This window comes from Pimephales promelas, chromosome 14, assembly GCF_988280905.1.
Source record: "Pimephales promelas chromosome 14, fPimPro1.hap1.1, whole genome shotgun sequence".
Classification (NCBI taxonomy): Eukaryota; Metazoa; Chordata; class Actinopteri; order Cypriniformes; family Leuciscidae; genus Pimephales; species Pimephales promelas.
The window spans coordinates 22,252,538-22,267,635 of NC_142782.1; the positions used below are offsets into that span (position 1 = coordinate 22,252,538).

At 36.4% G+C, this 15,098-nt stretch overlaps 2 protein-coding genes across 3 annotated transcripts; one reads left to right on the plus strand and one right to left on the minus strand.

Moving 5' to 3' along the window:
• Positions 1–1,789: 1,789 nt before the first annotated feature.
• Positions 1,790–12,244, plus strand: stk38a (serine/threonine kinase 38a). Of its 2 annotated transcripts, none has more exons than XM_039678414.2 (14): positions 1,790–1,914; positions 3,615–3,751; positions 4,187–4,238; positions 4,374–4,496; positions 5,066–5,149; positions 5,242–5,365; positions 5,461–5,615; positions 5,904–6,030; positions 6,520–6,581; positions 6,850–6,967; positions 7,046–7,169; positions 7,870–7,965; positions 9,241–9,335; positions 9,459–12,244. In XM_039678414.2, the coding sequence occupies exons 2-14, from the start codon at positions 3,621–3,623 to the stop codon at positions 9,593–9,595; spliced, it is 1,428 nt and encodes a 475-aa protein (XP_039534348.1). In that variant the 5' UTR covers positions 1,790–1,914; positions 3,615–3,620; the 3' UTR covers positions 9,596–12,244. The 2 variants fall into 2 exon arrangements, with proteins under 2 accessions (XP_039534348.1, XP_039534358.1); XM_039678424.2 differs by having other exon boundaries at positions 5,904–6,006.
• A 643-nt stretch (positions 12,245–12,887) lies between these two features.
• On the minus strand, positions 12,888–13,876 carry tmem81 (transmembrane protein 81). The gene has a single exon (XM_039679200.2). The coding sequence runs from the start codon at positions 13,680–13,682 to the stop codon at positions 12,888–12,890; it is 795 nt and encodes a 264-aa protein (XP_039535134.2). The 5' UTR covers positions 13,683–13,876.
• Between the last annotated feature and the right edge of the window lie 1,222 nt (positions 13,877–15,098).

Here is a 15,098-nt window from a genome sequence, read left to right on the forward strand (position 1 = left end):
ATAATGCTGTTTTTTATTATAATAACAACTTTAAGCCCTGCTGTAAGGCATCAGAGGAAAAGACATGTTCTGCATCTAGCATGGAACAATAGCAAACAGTTTCAAATCCACATTATCCTCCACGGCTTTCTTGTCAAATTAATACCAAAAGCAGACTTCATTAGCATAATAAGATGCATGGACCTAATAATAATGATAATAATTATAATAATAATAATACATTTTATTTGTAATGCACTTTACATTTAAGACAAATATCAAAGTGCTGATATTTAAATGTGATGGAATTTGTCATTGTAGCCATACTGATGTTCAGCCATCATGTATACCTCACTCTTCTGTGAATGTTGGCAAAAACCTGTCATGATGATGATCTGGTCACCAAGTATGTTGTGGTTTGGATGTCCCCACCAGGCTTCTTCACTACAGCAAGAGGCCAACCAGCTTCACCAAAAAGCCCATGCTGGTTGACAAGCATTTTTGTCAGCATTCTACCAGTGTGACCAGCTACAAACGAGCATGGACATTCATGCTAGTGTTTTCACTTGTAAATAAAGATTAGAATAAATTAGTAAAATTGAAGCAAGGTTATTTAAATATTTAATTCTCTGTTCAGTTTACCCCAGTTATTCATTTATATTATTATGTTGTTACATTAATATAGCTGGAATTGTGTTGTAGTTAGCATATTAGCAAAGGTTGGCATCCTCAGTGTCTTGACTTCTATGTATAACAGCTCCATCAGATGGTGATGAATAGAATAGCAGAGTTGTTATCTATGATCATAGCAGCAGTGGGTTCAACTGGTGTCAAACACATTGTCCTTCGTACAAAACCCTCTTAAACCTGAATATCTTTGTGAATTCTGTCCTTCAAAACAAAAATTCCAATATCACCATATTTTATAATAGCTTTTGGACAAACGAGTGAACTCAATAAAAGGTTGGTGGAATTTGAATTTGTTATGTCTTTTAAATGTTTTTCACTTTTTTTTCTTCTTGTTTTTTTGCAAGATGTAAACAATACTGGCCTCGAAACACTTCCTGTTTCAGTTTGTAACTGTTTTCTTTATTTCACATGTAAAGAAAACATCTTAAAGATGTTTGTTTAACTTTTTGATTCAGTTTTATATGTTCTGTTGGTTGTATTTTGTCCCAGCTTTTATGTAGTGTTAAAAAACTGAAACAGGAAGTGCTTCTGGACCAGTGTTGTTTACATCTTGCAAAATGGTCTATACTGTTTTATTAATAACATTTTGTTGTTGGCCAAAACAAAGGTTTTATAATTTGTATGTTACTGTTTCATGTGTTATAGCCTATTATGTTTAATACTTATTTTACTGTTTAAATTTAAATAAAAACTCTATAAAAGTTTTGTACTTTTTACTAAATGTTTTGTAGTCAGGATTGTACTATTTGTATCTAATCAAAATTTGATTTTAATAATAATTGTACGGAAATATTGTGTTACAACTAACCCTGGTCTCTCCCTTATATTGTGAAAAATTAATTCATTTTTACATTTTATTCTTTGACTCTATAAAGAGAACTTTCCGTTGATGAGTGACAAAAATGGGTCCTCCCAAGCACTGGATTTCAAAATGTTTAGCAGCATTCCAATGAAACAGAGATCTAGATTGTGAGTGTGCTAGCATAGCCAAATTGGGTATTTACATTAAAAAAGTGCATGGGTAAAATAAAGCAACATTTTCAACAAGTTTATTAATGACATTAATGTTGGCTAATTTTGTTAAATTTTATAAATTAGGTTTTAACAGCTGGGCTGTCAAAAAGAGGACTTTTGTTTTGTTCCTCCCCACCCCCACCCCCCCAACAACTGAAGCACCAACCCGGAAAAAGGAAATAATGTCCGTAGTCGTCCACTAGCTCAAGTCAGTTTGAGGTCGAGTGGAAGGTAAGCAAACAAGTATTTTTTTTCAAACTAACACGTTTTTATCAGTAAATAATGGTTTTATTTACGGTAGTTGTTTAAACTTTGACAAAGTCGCTATTGTTCTTTTTAGAAATGCAACTAGGTTTTAGCCGTTTCACACTTTGCTATGAGAGCAGATGAGTGTGGTCTGAACAGACAGTTAACGTTAGCTGCTAGCAGACTGACTGACAGTCTTAAGTTACTACACACTGCTGATAATAGTTACTGTGTTTTTACTTTTTATACTTTCCCTTCAGGCTTGTAAATACTAGTAATTGATTAAAAAATTATATATTAGCCTTAGTTTTGTTTTTAAAATTTCATAAATGCTAAATACACAAACCCACTAAAAGCGATGGCAAACTTTATTGTGTCTGTTTACGTTTGCTCTTCTGTCTGTAGTCTTTCTCGGTGATTTTTATAGTATTAAGTCTTGCTCATGTCTTTTGTTCTGATTTTATTGGTCAACTTTATTTCATTTCATTAGTCACACGATTTATTCATAGTGAAATTCCCCATGCTGTCTGCAAACACGTATCTCTGACCTCAGTCTCCCTGACATCAGCTGTGGAAGTTGAGTCAGATGTTAAATATGGCGTTAAGTATAGCCTGTATCTTATGCTTGTTTTGGCCACGGCGCAACAAAGGGCCAGTCAGACTTTCTGGGAAATAGCTGATGTTGAATGCTGCCTTTCACTGAATACCTGCACAAGAAACACATGTGAAGTGTGAAGCTGGTAATGGAAAGAAATGTTCATTTTGATGTCAACTAGCAGCCTTCTGTACCACTGTCATAGATCAGGGTTTTAAACTGGGGTCTGCGGGCCGCAATGGAGGGAGTGCTTAGGGGTCCATGGAAAAGTTAAGAGAAAAACCGTATGCATGAACTAAATAAATAAAGCAATTAAATAAATCACTACAAGTTAAGAAGTCAAGTTAATGAATAAATTGGGCTACATCAGTACAGTATTATTAGTGAGTGGGGGAAAAGTAATAATGTAAAATATATACATAAGGAAATTCTGAAATCTTTTACCCTAATGTATATAACAGTCTACATGGAAATATAAAGATTGATCACATTTTAGAATTAAGGCTTTCTTGCATGAGTATAATCATATTTGGGGGTTCATTACATCTAGAAGATTGAAAAGCCATGTCAAAGATTAAACACAGAGAGAGACGTTGTATCCATATCTGTTCATCAAGTTGAATTTGGACAGAGGCCACTGGGCAAATTTTGCCAGGATGCCAGGGTTACACCCCTACTTTTTCGAAAAGACATCCTGGGATTTTTTTGTGACCACAGAGAATCAGAACCTTGGTTAAACATCTTAACCAAAGGAAAGGACGGTGCTCTTTGACAGTATAGTGTCCCCTTCACTACACTGGGGCGTTAGGTCCCACACAGACCACAGGGTGAGCTTCTGGCCTCACTAACACCTCTTTTTGCAGCAACCTGGTTTTCCCAGGAGGTCTTCCATCCAGGTACTGACCAGGCTCAAACCTGCTTATCTTCAGTGGGCAACCAGTTTTGGGATATGGCAGATATGGCTGCTGACAAGCATATTTTAAAAGAAAGCAATGCATAAGTGTCAAGATGACGCTGTTTTGTATCTTGTTCGTAGCTATTAACACTTCAAACACTGTCCATACTAATCCAACATGTTTTCCCTGTCCAGGTAATCATGGCGATGACAAGCCAGACGTCCTGCTCCTCGATGAGCAACCACACTAAGGAACGGGTCACCATGGCCAAAGTGACGCTGGAGAATTTTTATAGCAACCTGATTTCACAGCATGAGGAAAGGGAAATGAGGTAAGGACTAAAAAACGCAAAAAGCTGTTCCAAAAAAAGCAAGACCTTTTTTGTTGTTATTTTTAGATATAGACTTTATTTTTCCATTCGAAAACTGCTCGTAGCCCATATACTGGTTTAAATATTTAGGACTTAAGCAATTCTCTTATTAATGTAGTTTTTGTATCTTTCACTAGTTGATCAGGTTTGGCAGGTCTAAATGATTCACTAAGCATTTGGACAAATACCTGTAATTCCTCACATACCCGCATGGTTTGGGTGAAAATGGAAAGACTACTCTCATTTGTGCCCATTGTGTTTCTTTAAGAACCTCCCAAATTCCAGGGGCCCTTTAATATGGACTCTACTGTCCCTCTTGAAATGATGTCAGACTAGTGGACCACACCTTTCTGGTGTTTTATGACATGTCTAAAAGCTATTCTCTATATGTTACAGGAAGCTGAAACTGGAAAAGGTCATGGATCAAGAGGGCCTAGCTGATGAAGAGGTGAGCGTTTCTGAAATACTTGCTTACATTTGAAAAAGTCTTGATCTAGACACTAGTGGTTTTGTTAAATGTTTAAACACGCAGACAATTTCATGTAATCGGTTGATTTAATGTCTACTTTTCATGGTCCCGCAGAAGCCTCTCCGGCGGTCTGAGCATGCTAGGAAAGAGACAGAGTTTCTTCGTCTTAAACGAACACGGCTTGGATTAGAGGACTTTGAGTCGCTCAAAGTGATTGGCCGTGGAGCTTTCGGAGAGGTATGAGTTTTTTTCTGTTATACACTGCATCAATTCAAAATAAAAAAAATGGTTTGGGGTCAGTACGTTGTTTTTTTATTTAATGCATTGTTTCTATTCAACAAGTATGCATTAAGTGAATCAAATGTGACAGTTAAGGTGTATAATTTTATAAAATAATGTTCTTTTGAGCTTTCTATTTATCAAAGAATCCTGAAAAATATGATCATGGTTTCCACAAAAGTATTAAGCAGTTCATCTGTTTTCAACATTAATCGGAAAAAGATTCTTGAGGTGCAAATCTGCATATTAGAATGAAGGATCATGCAACACTCAAGACTGGAGTAATGATGCTGACAATTCAGCTTTGCCATCACAGGAATAAATGACATTTTATGATATAATGAAGCAAAACAGAATTATTTTAATTTGTAATATTATTTCACTATATTATTGGTTTTACTGTATTTTGAATCAAATAAATGCAGCCGTAATGAGCATGAGAGACCACTTTCAGAAATCATACAAACTTTTCAACTGTAGCGTTTTGTGATGTTCTAGCACATTTAAAATGTACTTCATCTCTCTAGGTGCGGCTAGTTCAGAAGAAGGACACGGGACACGTTTATGCCATGAAAATCTTGCGCAAGGCTGATATGCTTGAGAAAGAGCAGGCGAGTTTTCACTGATGGAGTCACATATTCACACATGACATTGAAGTTTCTGTGTCTTGTTAACAGGTCTCTGTCTCCGTTTTCTGTTCAAGGTGGGTCATATTCGAGCAGAAAGGGACATCCTTGTGGAGGCAGACAGTCTGTGGGTAGTCAAGATGTTTTATAGCTTTCAGGATAAGATGAACCTCTACCTCATCATGGAGTTTCTGCCTGGAGGTGAGCGTGGGTGGATATCGGTTACTTTCAGAGGAGCATTACATTTGAGATGATGGCTTCAAATATGACTGTTGTGTGTGTGTGTGTTTGCCCAGGTGATATGATGACTCTACTGATGAAGAAAGACACTTTAACGGAGGAGGCCACACAGTTCTATATCGCTGAAACTGTACTGGCTATTGACTCCATTCACCAGCTAGGCTTCATCCACAGAGACATCAAACCAGACAACCTGCTGTTGGACTCAAGAGTAAGAAAACCTGCACAGATTATTTCATGAAATGAAGTATTACATTTATAATTTTTTGCAAAATAAATGGTTTTTGAAGCATCACATTATTCGGAAAGATATCAAACAATTTCAATGGTTAAACCCAGTAAAATTTCACTTGGTACCTCAGAATATGATAAAATTAAAAATTGTATTTAGTATTTATTAGTATTGAATTATGACCTCCCTATAGGCAAGTTCAATCTAACAGCTTTGCAGGGTCACATGGTCTTGATCAAAAGAGTGATTCTTATTTTGCTCTTTCAGGGCCATGTAAAGTTGTCTGATTTTGGCTTATGCACTGGTCTGAAGAAAGCTCACCGCACTGAGTTTTACAGAAACCTCAATCATAGCCTTCCCAGCGACTTCAGTAAGCAGACAAACATCTCTTCTGGTATTAATCCTAAAGATTTCATATACAACATTACATTCATGTATTTATGTGTCATGCTCTTAGTAAAATGTATTTAACATAATACGCTACTGTTCAAAAGTTTAGGGTCTGTAAGTTGTTTTTTAATGATTTTGTCTCACCCTCACCAAGGCTGAATTAATTTGATTAATAATACAGTAAATATTGTAATTTTGTGCAATAATTTTAAAATAACTTTCAATATAATGTAATTTATTCCTGTGGTGGCAAATCAATTTAAGTCATTTAAAAGTAATTTAGAATTTGAAATCTTTTGTAACACTATAAATGTCTATTTATATTATAGCTGTAGTTTTTTATATATATATATTTTTATAAATTTAATACATTCTTGCTAAATAAAATTATTAATAATTTAGTGACCCTAAACAGTAGTGTATATGAAATAATGAAGAGATTGTATGGCTGATTCTGTGGCAGTAACTTTGGACTTTTTTTCTTCATCTGTAGCGTTCCAGAACATGAACTCAAAGAGGAAAGCAGAAACATGGAAGCGAAACAGGAGACAGTTGGTAAGGGCTTCCTCTTGACCCAATACTGCCCTACACATAGTGTGTACAGATAGATTCAGTGTTGCATGAAGAGCCTTTTTGCAAGAGTTATTGTGAAATTAGTTTGTTCTTAATATGGCAGTTGATGATTGTAAAAGTAGAGTGGGAGGGTTACGATGCAGTCTTGTGTAATTCATTATATTCTCTCTCTCACAACTTTTTTTGTGTTGGATCAAAAAGTAGGATAGTAGACAAGGAAGTTTGTCTGAATTAAAGGTGTCTTTTTCAGGCTTTCTCCACTGTTGGAACCCCTGACTACATCGCCCCAGAAGTCTTTATGCAAAATGGGTATAACAAGCTCTGTGATTGGTGGAGTTTGGGTGTCATTATGTATGAAATGCTGATAGGTGAGTTGATTGTTGCTTTTTAAATAAAGTAAGTTTCTTGTTTATTTGGCTAAAGTGTTTGTGTGGGTATTTTTTTAGGTTACCCTCCATTTTGCTCTGAGACACCTCAGGAAACGTACAGGAAAGTGATGAACTGGCGGGAAACTTTGACCTTTCCACCTGAGGTCCCAATTTCAGAGAAGGCCAAGGATATGATCCTCAGGTTCAGTTCTCTCACTGTTTATACTTTTCCTTCTTCCATTTTATTGGGCTTTATTTTCATATTTTTTGCTGTGATTTTTGCCTTTATTTTATGCTCTTAGCTGGAACTCTTGTCTCTTCTCTCATCTCAGTGCATTTTGCGGTTATTTCAGCCTAAAATCATGTTTGGAAGTTTTGGGAAAGTCATTGTAATTTGTTTCAAAATATTTATATAATAGAATGTTTAAGCGATGATATTAGTTAAACAAACTAATACTTAATGTTCAGAATATGATGCGCAGTTTACCAAAACACACACACAAAAAAAAAACATTTTATGTTGCCTATAATTGTAGAAGTTTGAGTGGAATTGCATTTACTGAATTAGAGTGATCAGTATTGGAAACAGTTGTTTTACATATTTACATTTTACCCAAAGCTAATTTAAGATGTCCTGTTGTGTATTACTGGAAATAAATTATAGCTGTTAAATATTTTCCATGTGTGTCACTCATCACAGTTACTAGTTGTTCATCCAGTAAATGGCTGATTCAGGTAAAAAGTGCTTTACGCTGGGTCTTAAATGTCCTGCTTTTCACACAATCACATCCCTGATTTTGCTTTCATTAACCATGATGCTAACCTACATTTTTAGACATGGTTAATTTTTAGCAATCTCTTTTTTTCTTCAGTTCACCTGATGTTCTGTTGTTTTCCACTAGGTTCTGCTGTGAGAGTGAGCTCAGGATTGGAGCTACTGGAGTGGAGGAGATCAAGACTAACCCTTTCTTTGAGGGGGTGGACTATGACCATATCAGGTATACTGTCATCTCACATAGATAAACAGACAGATTAAACGAGTTTTGAATAATGAAAGGAGTTTACTATTATAATGATTTACATTTTACATTACATTTACATTTATTCATTTAGAAGACGCTTTAATCCAAAGCGACTTACAAATGAGAACAATAGAAGCAGTTAAACTAACAGTAGGACAACAGTATGTAAGTGCTATGACCCCTCAGTTTAATTTAACACAGGGTTTTTTTTTTAAGAATAGAAGAGAGCAGTTTTCTAAAGTGGTTACTGACTCAGTAGCTCTGGTTGAGTTAGGCAGATCATTCCACCAACAGAGAACAGTTACGGTAAAGGTCTGAGAAAGAGATTTTGTGTCGCTAGCAGAGTTCAATTTTCTAGATGGTACATAAGTCTGAAGTAGTGAAGATCAGTGTCTTTAGCAAAATATAGGTCTTCATGATTTAATTGTCTTTGGGCTTTGAATGTAAACATACATTGTGCAGTAGCGTTATATACTTTCTATATTGCATGTAGAATTCAGCAAGTGGTGTCCAACAGCAAGTGCTGTTTGGTCAAATAATCTGAACTAATAGTTTGTATCAGTTTTAGTTAATTGCATCTGGTTCACGCAGTGTGCATTTTTAATTTGCAATTCTAGGTTATATGTGTATTCTATACCTTTGATTTGCATACCAAGCACATTTTTCAATACTGTTAGAAAATTTGAGGTTACGTTAGTAAGATAAAAAAAAAAGGTTTTTAAGTCTCTTGTGATCACCAACGCTGTATTTATTTGATCAAAAGTAAAAACAGTAATATTTTGAAAATAAAATGGCAATATTATGAAATAATAATATTATTATATTTTAAATAACTATTTTCTGTAATTTTACTGTGAATACAAATCAGAATTTTCAGCATCATTACTTCATTACAGTTTCATTACTACATCATTACAGTTTTTAGAATCACTTGTTCCTTTAGAAATCATTCTAATATGCTGATTTCCTGCTCAAGAAACATTTCTTCTTCTTATTATTATTATTATTATTATTAATGTTTAGAAATTTTTTTTTCCAGGATTCTTTAAGTAGTGAGTTAAAAGCAACATGATTTATTTGAAATAAAATTATATTATTATTTGAAATAAAATTATATTATTATATTGTAAACAGTTTTTAGTGCATCTTAGGTATTAAAGATATTATTTTCTTTTTTTCTTTTTTTTTAAATGGTAAGAGTAGTATGGATGTGGACAATTCTGAACACAGCTGATTTTTTTTTTCCTCTAGAGAGAGACCAGCAGCTATTCCAATCGAGATCAAAAGCATTGACGACACCTCAAACTTTGACGAGTTCCCTGAATCAGACATCCTTCAGCCTACAGGTGCATTTTTAGTCACTTTGGATATGTTTACTGAAATACATGCCACTTTATGGGTTATGTATTTCAGAACTACATAAAAACTCTTACTCCCTAACTTCCTCTATTCTTTCTCTCTCTCTCAAGCCCCTCCTGTGTCCAACCACACCGAGGCAGATCTGAAGAGTAAAGACTGGGTGTTCATCAACTACACCTACAAGCGCTTTGAGGGGCTGACCGCACGAGGAGGCATCCCATCATACATGAAAACTGGGAAAAGATAGGCCTCGATGGGACTTGATGCTGCGCTTTTGCAGTGGTTATTTTTCTACAAGGAGACGTTCTCCATCGCTCCTCTTCGCATCTGAAGAATCTTGCATCATCCGTTTCCTGTTTTGACTCAGTCGACCGTGAGTCATTAATGGATGTGGACTCCACCCGCACTCAATCCATAGAAGGACATGTTCAGAGTCATACCTTAGGGCTTCTTTTCCTCTAACACCCTAAATGTCCTCACTTCACCCTTTTCCTTTTTCTTTCTAAAGGATTTGAGGCAATCGTCTTGTAAGTTGCCAGATTTTGTACATTTAGCATTTAACAATGGGGATATTTTAGTACACTGACACTGGTAAAAAAAAGGGCTTGAACGGAAGTTAGTTAGATCTCCTGCAACCATAATTGATTTGAATTTGAACTGCGTTAGCACTGGTGGATCGTCGATTAACCTTTTCAAAGAACTAGCATTTGTGGTAAAATCCCCGTCTCAGCCTTTTTCCGTGTCCACATCTTTTAATCGAGATGGATTTTTTTTGTAAAATCTATTCTTTTAAAGACAGTACTTTCCTCTCCTCCTTACACTCGCCATCCAAGATCTCAGTGACAATGGCAAAACACGGGGCTTGATAGTCGGATCTGAATGTGATTTACACGAACCCCCAAAGCTGCAGATGTTGCCTTGCACGCGGATCCTTCTCTTATACCAGCAGAAACATCATGAATGCATTTGCCAATGAAACCAAATTATTCATCAACTGCATATCAGGAAACTTCACCAGCTTATGTCAATAACCAAGCAATCTCGATGGACCAGCATTTGTTTATATAATGGGTAGTTTCAGCCACTGGCTGATTCAGAAATTGCGCGTTGGTAATGCAATTGTTTTTCTTAATAAAGGGGCTCATTGCTTAAGTTTGGGGAACAAAGCCACATTTCTTGCATCTTGAGAAGAATAGCAAAACTATTCAGGGATTTGAATTTGATCGAGTCTTCCTTTTTGTGGCGATGAAATGTTCAGTGCAAAAAAATGTTATACTACCAAAGAGATGCCACTTTTTTAATCATCTTTATGGGCTTGAATCTCGATGTTGTTTGGTCATCATGGATGCTTTGGCTTTTATACAGCATTAATTAGCAAGCTTATACTATGTCTTGAGCAGCTAGCAACTTAACTTGTAGCAAGATAATAATTCCATATGGTTTTAGTCAGTCTGCATTATTGAAGCTGCTCGCATCAGCATGTTGCTAGTGATGGCTGACTTTGTACAAATCAAACAAGAGTGCAAGAATGTGTGAAATTCGCAGACGGTGAATGACTGAATTGTCTTTCTGTGACCAAATTGAATGTATCTTATAGATTAAAAGAGCTCGAGAATGACCTGAGATCCACCTAAATGCTTGAGCGAATGATTTGGTGACTAGATTTTATGCTGCACACAGCATGACAAACGTTTTGTATGTGGAATTGCTTGTTGATAGATGTTGAGCTGAGCACAATATACTGCTAGAGAAATAGCCTAAATAACATTACTGTATCCCACAATGCTACAAATGATATGGAAAGTAGCATGAAATCATGTTCGAATGGTGCGTTTTTTTTAATCCTTAGAGCAATTTGTGACCGACTTTGGTCTGGATGTGTATTATTATTATTATTATTTTTAATATATAATAATTATGGCTGGAGATTTTTCATGCTGTCTGAGGGTCGTTCGGTTGCATGTTGTTTTTTTTGACGTGTGTTGGACAAGTCAAAGAGCTATGAATGAGTTTGTGAAGCTTCATGCTGCTTTATTTGTTGCCCTTTTTCTAGTATCAAGAATATGTAGGAGTGATTTCATGGTTAGTGCTTATGAATGATTGCTTGGTGGAATAATACACTGTCTCTAAGAAGCAGATCACAGGCTGGACTGCTTTGTATCTCTTGTTGCTGTATCTCACATGCTGAAAATGATCATGATCATAAAGAGAGTGTCTGTTTTAAATTCTCACTTGTTTTTCTGTAGCTTGCATCCTTGTCCTAGAGTGAGGACTTTCTCTTTGAATGAGGAAAAAAAACACTTTTTTTCTCTTTTCTGGAAGATAAACAATGCACCTTTTGCTAGTTGTAATGTCATGTATATTTAAAGTACACACACACTTGTCAAGTTATATACACACTGAATGACTCTTTGTAAGAGTTTGTAATTCTTTCAGCAACTTTATTCACACCTAACCAGATGTAGACTAGTCTTAAGATTGTTGGCGTCTATATTTACTTGCTTAGAGCTAAAGAAATAATTAAGACCAATCTGTATAAAGGAGTTTATTCAAACTGGCGCTAGTGCTCACAAACTTTTCGTGCAGGAGGTCATGGATTTATTGCTGTTTATCCAGATCATAAATGCGTATCAAGGGCAAAGCTGATCAAGGAGCGGCATTCCTGCTTCTGAAGGGTTTGTGAACACGGCTCCTGGTTTCACTGATGTCACATTCTGCTGTGGGAGGTGGGCGTTTGTCCTCTCCCTGCCTTAAATTTGAGTTGTAGAGTGTTTGTGGATTTTTCCTACGCTCGCAGAGCACCTTTCACTGGTTTATTTGTCTGATAGAGTTTGTTTTTGAGGTGTGGGCACACTTTGACCTGTAAAACGTCCTGAATAAAACACCAGTTCATTTACTTGTGTGTGAGACTCTTCTGTTCCTTCTTTTCCCCTTTTAGTGGTGCTTGCTAAAACCTTTTTTTTTTCTTCTATTGGGAATTTCTTAAAGGAGCAGTTCACTTTTCAAAAAACTTTTGCTGATAATTTACTCACCCCCATGTCATCCAAGATGTCCATGTCAAAAGAAATTAAGGTTTTTGATGAAAATGGGATTTTTCTCCATATAATGCACTTTACTGGGAACCAAATGGTTCAAGGTCCAAAAGAGAGTTTCATTGCAAACTGCAAACTGTTCAATGGGCTTTAAACAATTCCAGACGATGAATAAGGGTCTTATCTTATCTTAAGAGTCTTAAAGTAGGGCTGCTGTAAGGAACTTTGCATAAGTTTCTGGGATCCAAATTAAGAACCTGTTATCACTGGTCCCACGGTTGATGAAGTGATCTGTTGTCCCTTTGAACACAAAAATGAATGCGAATCCTTTTTTAAGCAGTTCATTAACAGCTCTGCTCTATAAATAGTACACCATAGTTTGAACATGTTTTTCAATCCCACACGTTCGTGACATGGTCAAATTCATTTTTAACACATCTATTAATCAGTGACTTAGTAAAATTATAGAAAAAGGAAATCTGGGAATTCATTTGACTTTTTAATGATTCAAATGTTGTCCTGGGAAAGGAGAGCTGTCCTGGGTCTTATCCAGTATAAACCCCACAAGAGTAGAAAGATGACCATGGCCATTACAGCAGATATGGAGAGGCTTATCAACACCATGTTTCGGACAGTCCTGCTGGGATACATGTTTTCTGTGGTAGTGATGTTAGAAAACAGGCTCACAGGGTTTTCCCACTGAATCAAACCTTTCCTAAAGTCTAAACTCAGTTCTTTGGGAGATAACACCTTTACCCCTTTATACATTCTTTTCACTCTTCGTTTGTCGGTGTCCAGTACGTCACAGCGGTATGTCCCAGAATCCTCAACTCTGAGAGGGTTTAGCACCACCTTGTCGAGGCTGAGGGCTTCATAGCGGGTGAATAAGGAGTCATCAGAGGTGATGACTCCACCGGCAAAGCGCCAAGACACCACAAAGGCAAAGCGGCCCATGGCTTCCATCACTTCCTCTAAGCAGTCAAGCACCAGACTCTGACCGACTTTTGCTGTTTGGGTCTTCAGGCCACACTGCCAGGTGTCTAGGCAGCGGATGGTCCTCATCTTGCAGGATGGGCTGGAGATGTTTCCGGTCCCCCTGATAGGGCAGAGCTCTTGTGTACGGAGGCCAAGCCCACAGGTGGCACTGCAGGGAAAGCTGCGTTTGATGACCCAGGTGTTGATCTTCTCCAGTTCTTCCAGGTCGGCTTTGGTTAAATTGCTACACCAGCTGGGGGAGTGCAGGAGTGTGCAGTATAGCAACACCAGCCAAAGTGCTGAGCCAGCCATTGTAACTTGAGACATTGAAGAGGAGCAGAAGATCAGATCAGAATCAGAATGAGAATCTATACGGCCATAGGTTTATTAAAGGATTAGTTCACTTCAAATGAACACAAAGGAAGATATTGTGAAGAATATCGGTAACCAAACAGTACCCCACTGACTTCCATAGTATTTTTTTTCTTATATGGAAGTCAATGTTTTCCATAACTGTCTGGTTACCGTTATCAAAATATCTTCCTTTGTGTTCAGCAGAAGAAAGAAATTCATACAGGTTTGAAATGAATTTGAGGGTGAGTAAATGATGGCAGAATTTTCATTTAAAGTGAACTATTCCTTTAATAACTTATTTTAATTCATTTTAAAATTAATTGTAATACTTTATATAATTATTTTTAAACACATATAATTATCTCACGTGAATTAAGTCAACACATTTAAAAAAGTATATTTATTCATTATTCATTTTAAAATAAACACATAATTTGCAAATTAATTAATTTGTTTATTTATTGTTTTTTATTTAATTAATTATTCTTTTTTTTCTAGCACACCTGAATTTTAAGCCTAAACTAAATCAATTTCGATCACCTTTATCAGTTCCAAACTGGTACTTATTATGATGGGTGTTTCAGTTATCGTTAAAACAAGAATAGGTTTGTCTTACCTTCGTTTGTGTTCAAAAGATGTGATAAACTATATAAAAAAAATGTCTTCGTCTAAATGTATAACGGAGGAAAGAGCGTGCCTAAACGAGATTTAGCTACAACTGTCAACTAAAACATCTATTCATTTGTTTTCGTTTAAAATAATGTTTATTTTATTTTATTTTTTGTATTTACAACGTTTGTGTTCCATCTTACCAGTTGCCACAAGATGGCGCTTGGTCTCACAGAACGCAAGTTATGCAGTGTGACGAGTGTTAGGCTACTACCGGTAAATACGTTACGGGTGTAGTTGTAGTAAAATAAGTAAACTGTTGATTATATTATCTGGGTGTCACATATACTCTTTTAAGTTACTGTGAAACAATTATATTTAGTTATGTCAAAGCATAAAGTGGCAACGGCGACTAGGTTGAGTTAGTGTGTGTATGGTAGCTAGGTGGGTACTCGCCAAGTAAAGCAGAACCAGCAGTTATTGACACCTCTCAAATGTCAGACAGCTATGAAATGCCTAGCGCGAAAAGACTCCTGCGGGGTAATAGTGATTCAAACCAGGCCAACGAGTCAGAACCCTTTACGTTTTGCCCATAATTTGGTTGAGTCTGGTACTTGGTCGGCTGGCCGAATTTGTTAGTGTGAGAGATAGAGAACTGTACTCTTGGGTATAGTCTTTGTGATGGTATAAACAGGATGTGGATAAGCTCTGATGGGTGTTTGTCATGCTGAGGAAGCATCACCTCAAGGGCACAGACTGTACAAACAAAGCCTTGACAGT

Excerpts from the sequence above, each read along its gene's own strand:
- stk38a (XM_039678414.2), top strand. The coding sequence starts at position 3,621 with ATGGCGATGACAAGCCAGACGTCCTGCTCCTCGATGAGCAACCACACT. Across the intron at positions 3,752-4,186 it reads CATGAGGAAAGGGAAATGAG|GAAGCTGAAACTGGAAAAGG; the intron begins GTAAGGACTAAA and ends TATATGTTACAG. Across the intron at positions 4,239-4,373 it reads AGGGCCTAGCTGATGAAGAG|AAGCCTCTCCGGCGGTCTGA; the intron begins GTGAGCGTTTCT and ends ATGGTCCCGCAG.
- tmem81 (XM_039679200.2), bottom strand. The coding sequence starts at position 13,682 with ATGTCTCAAGTTACAATGGCTGGCTCAGCACTTTGGCTGGTGTTGCTA.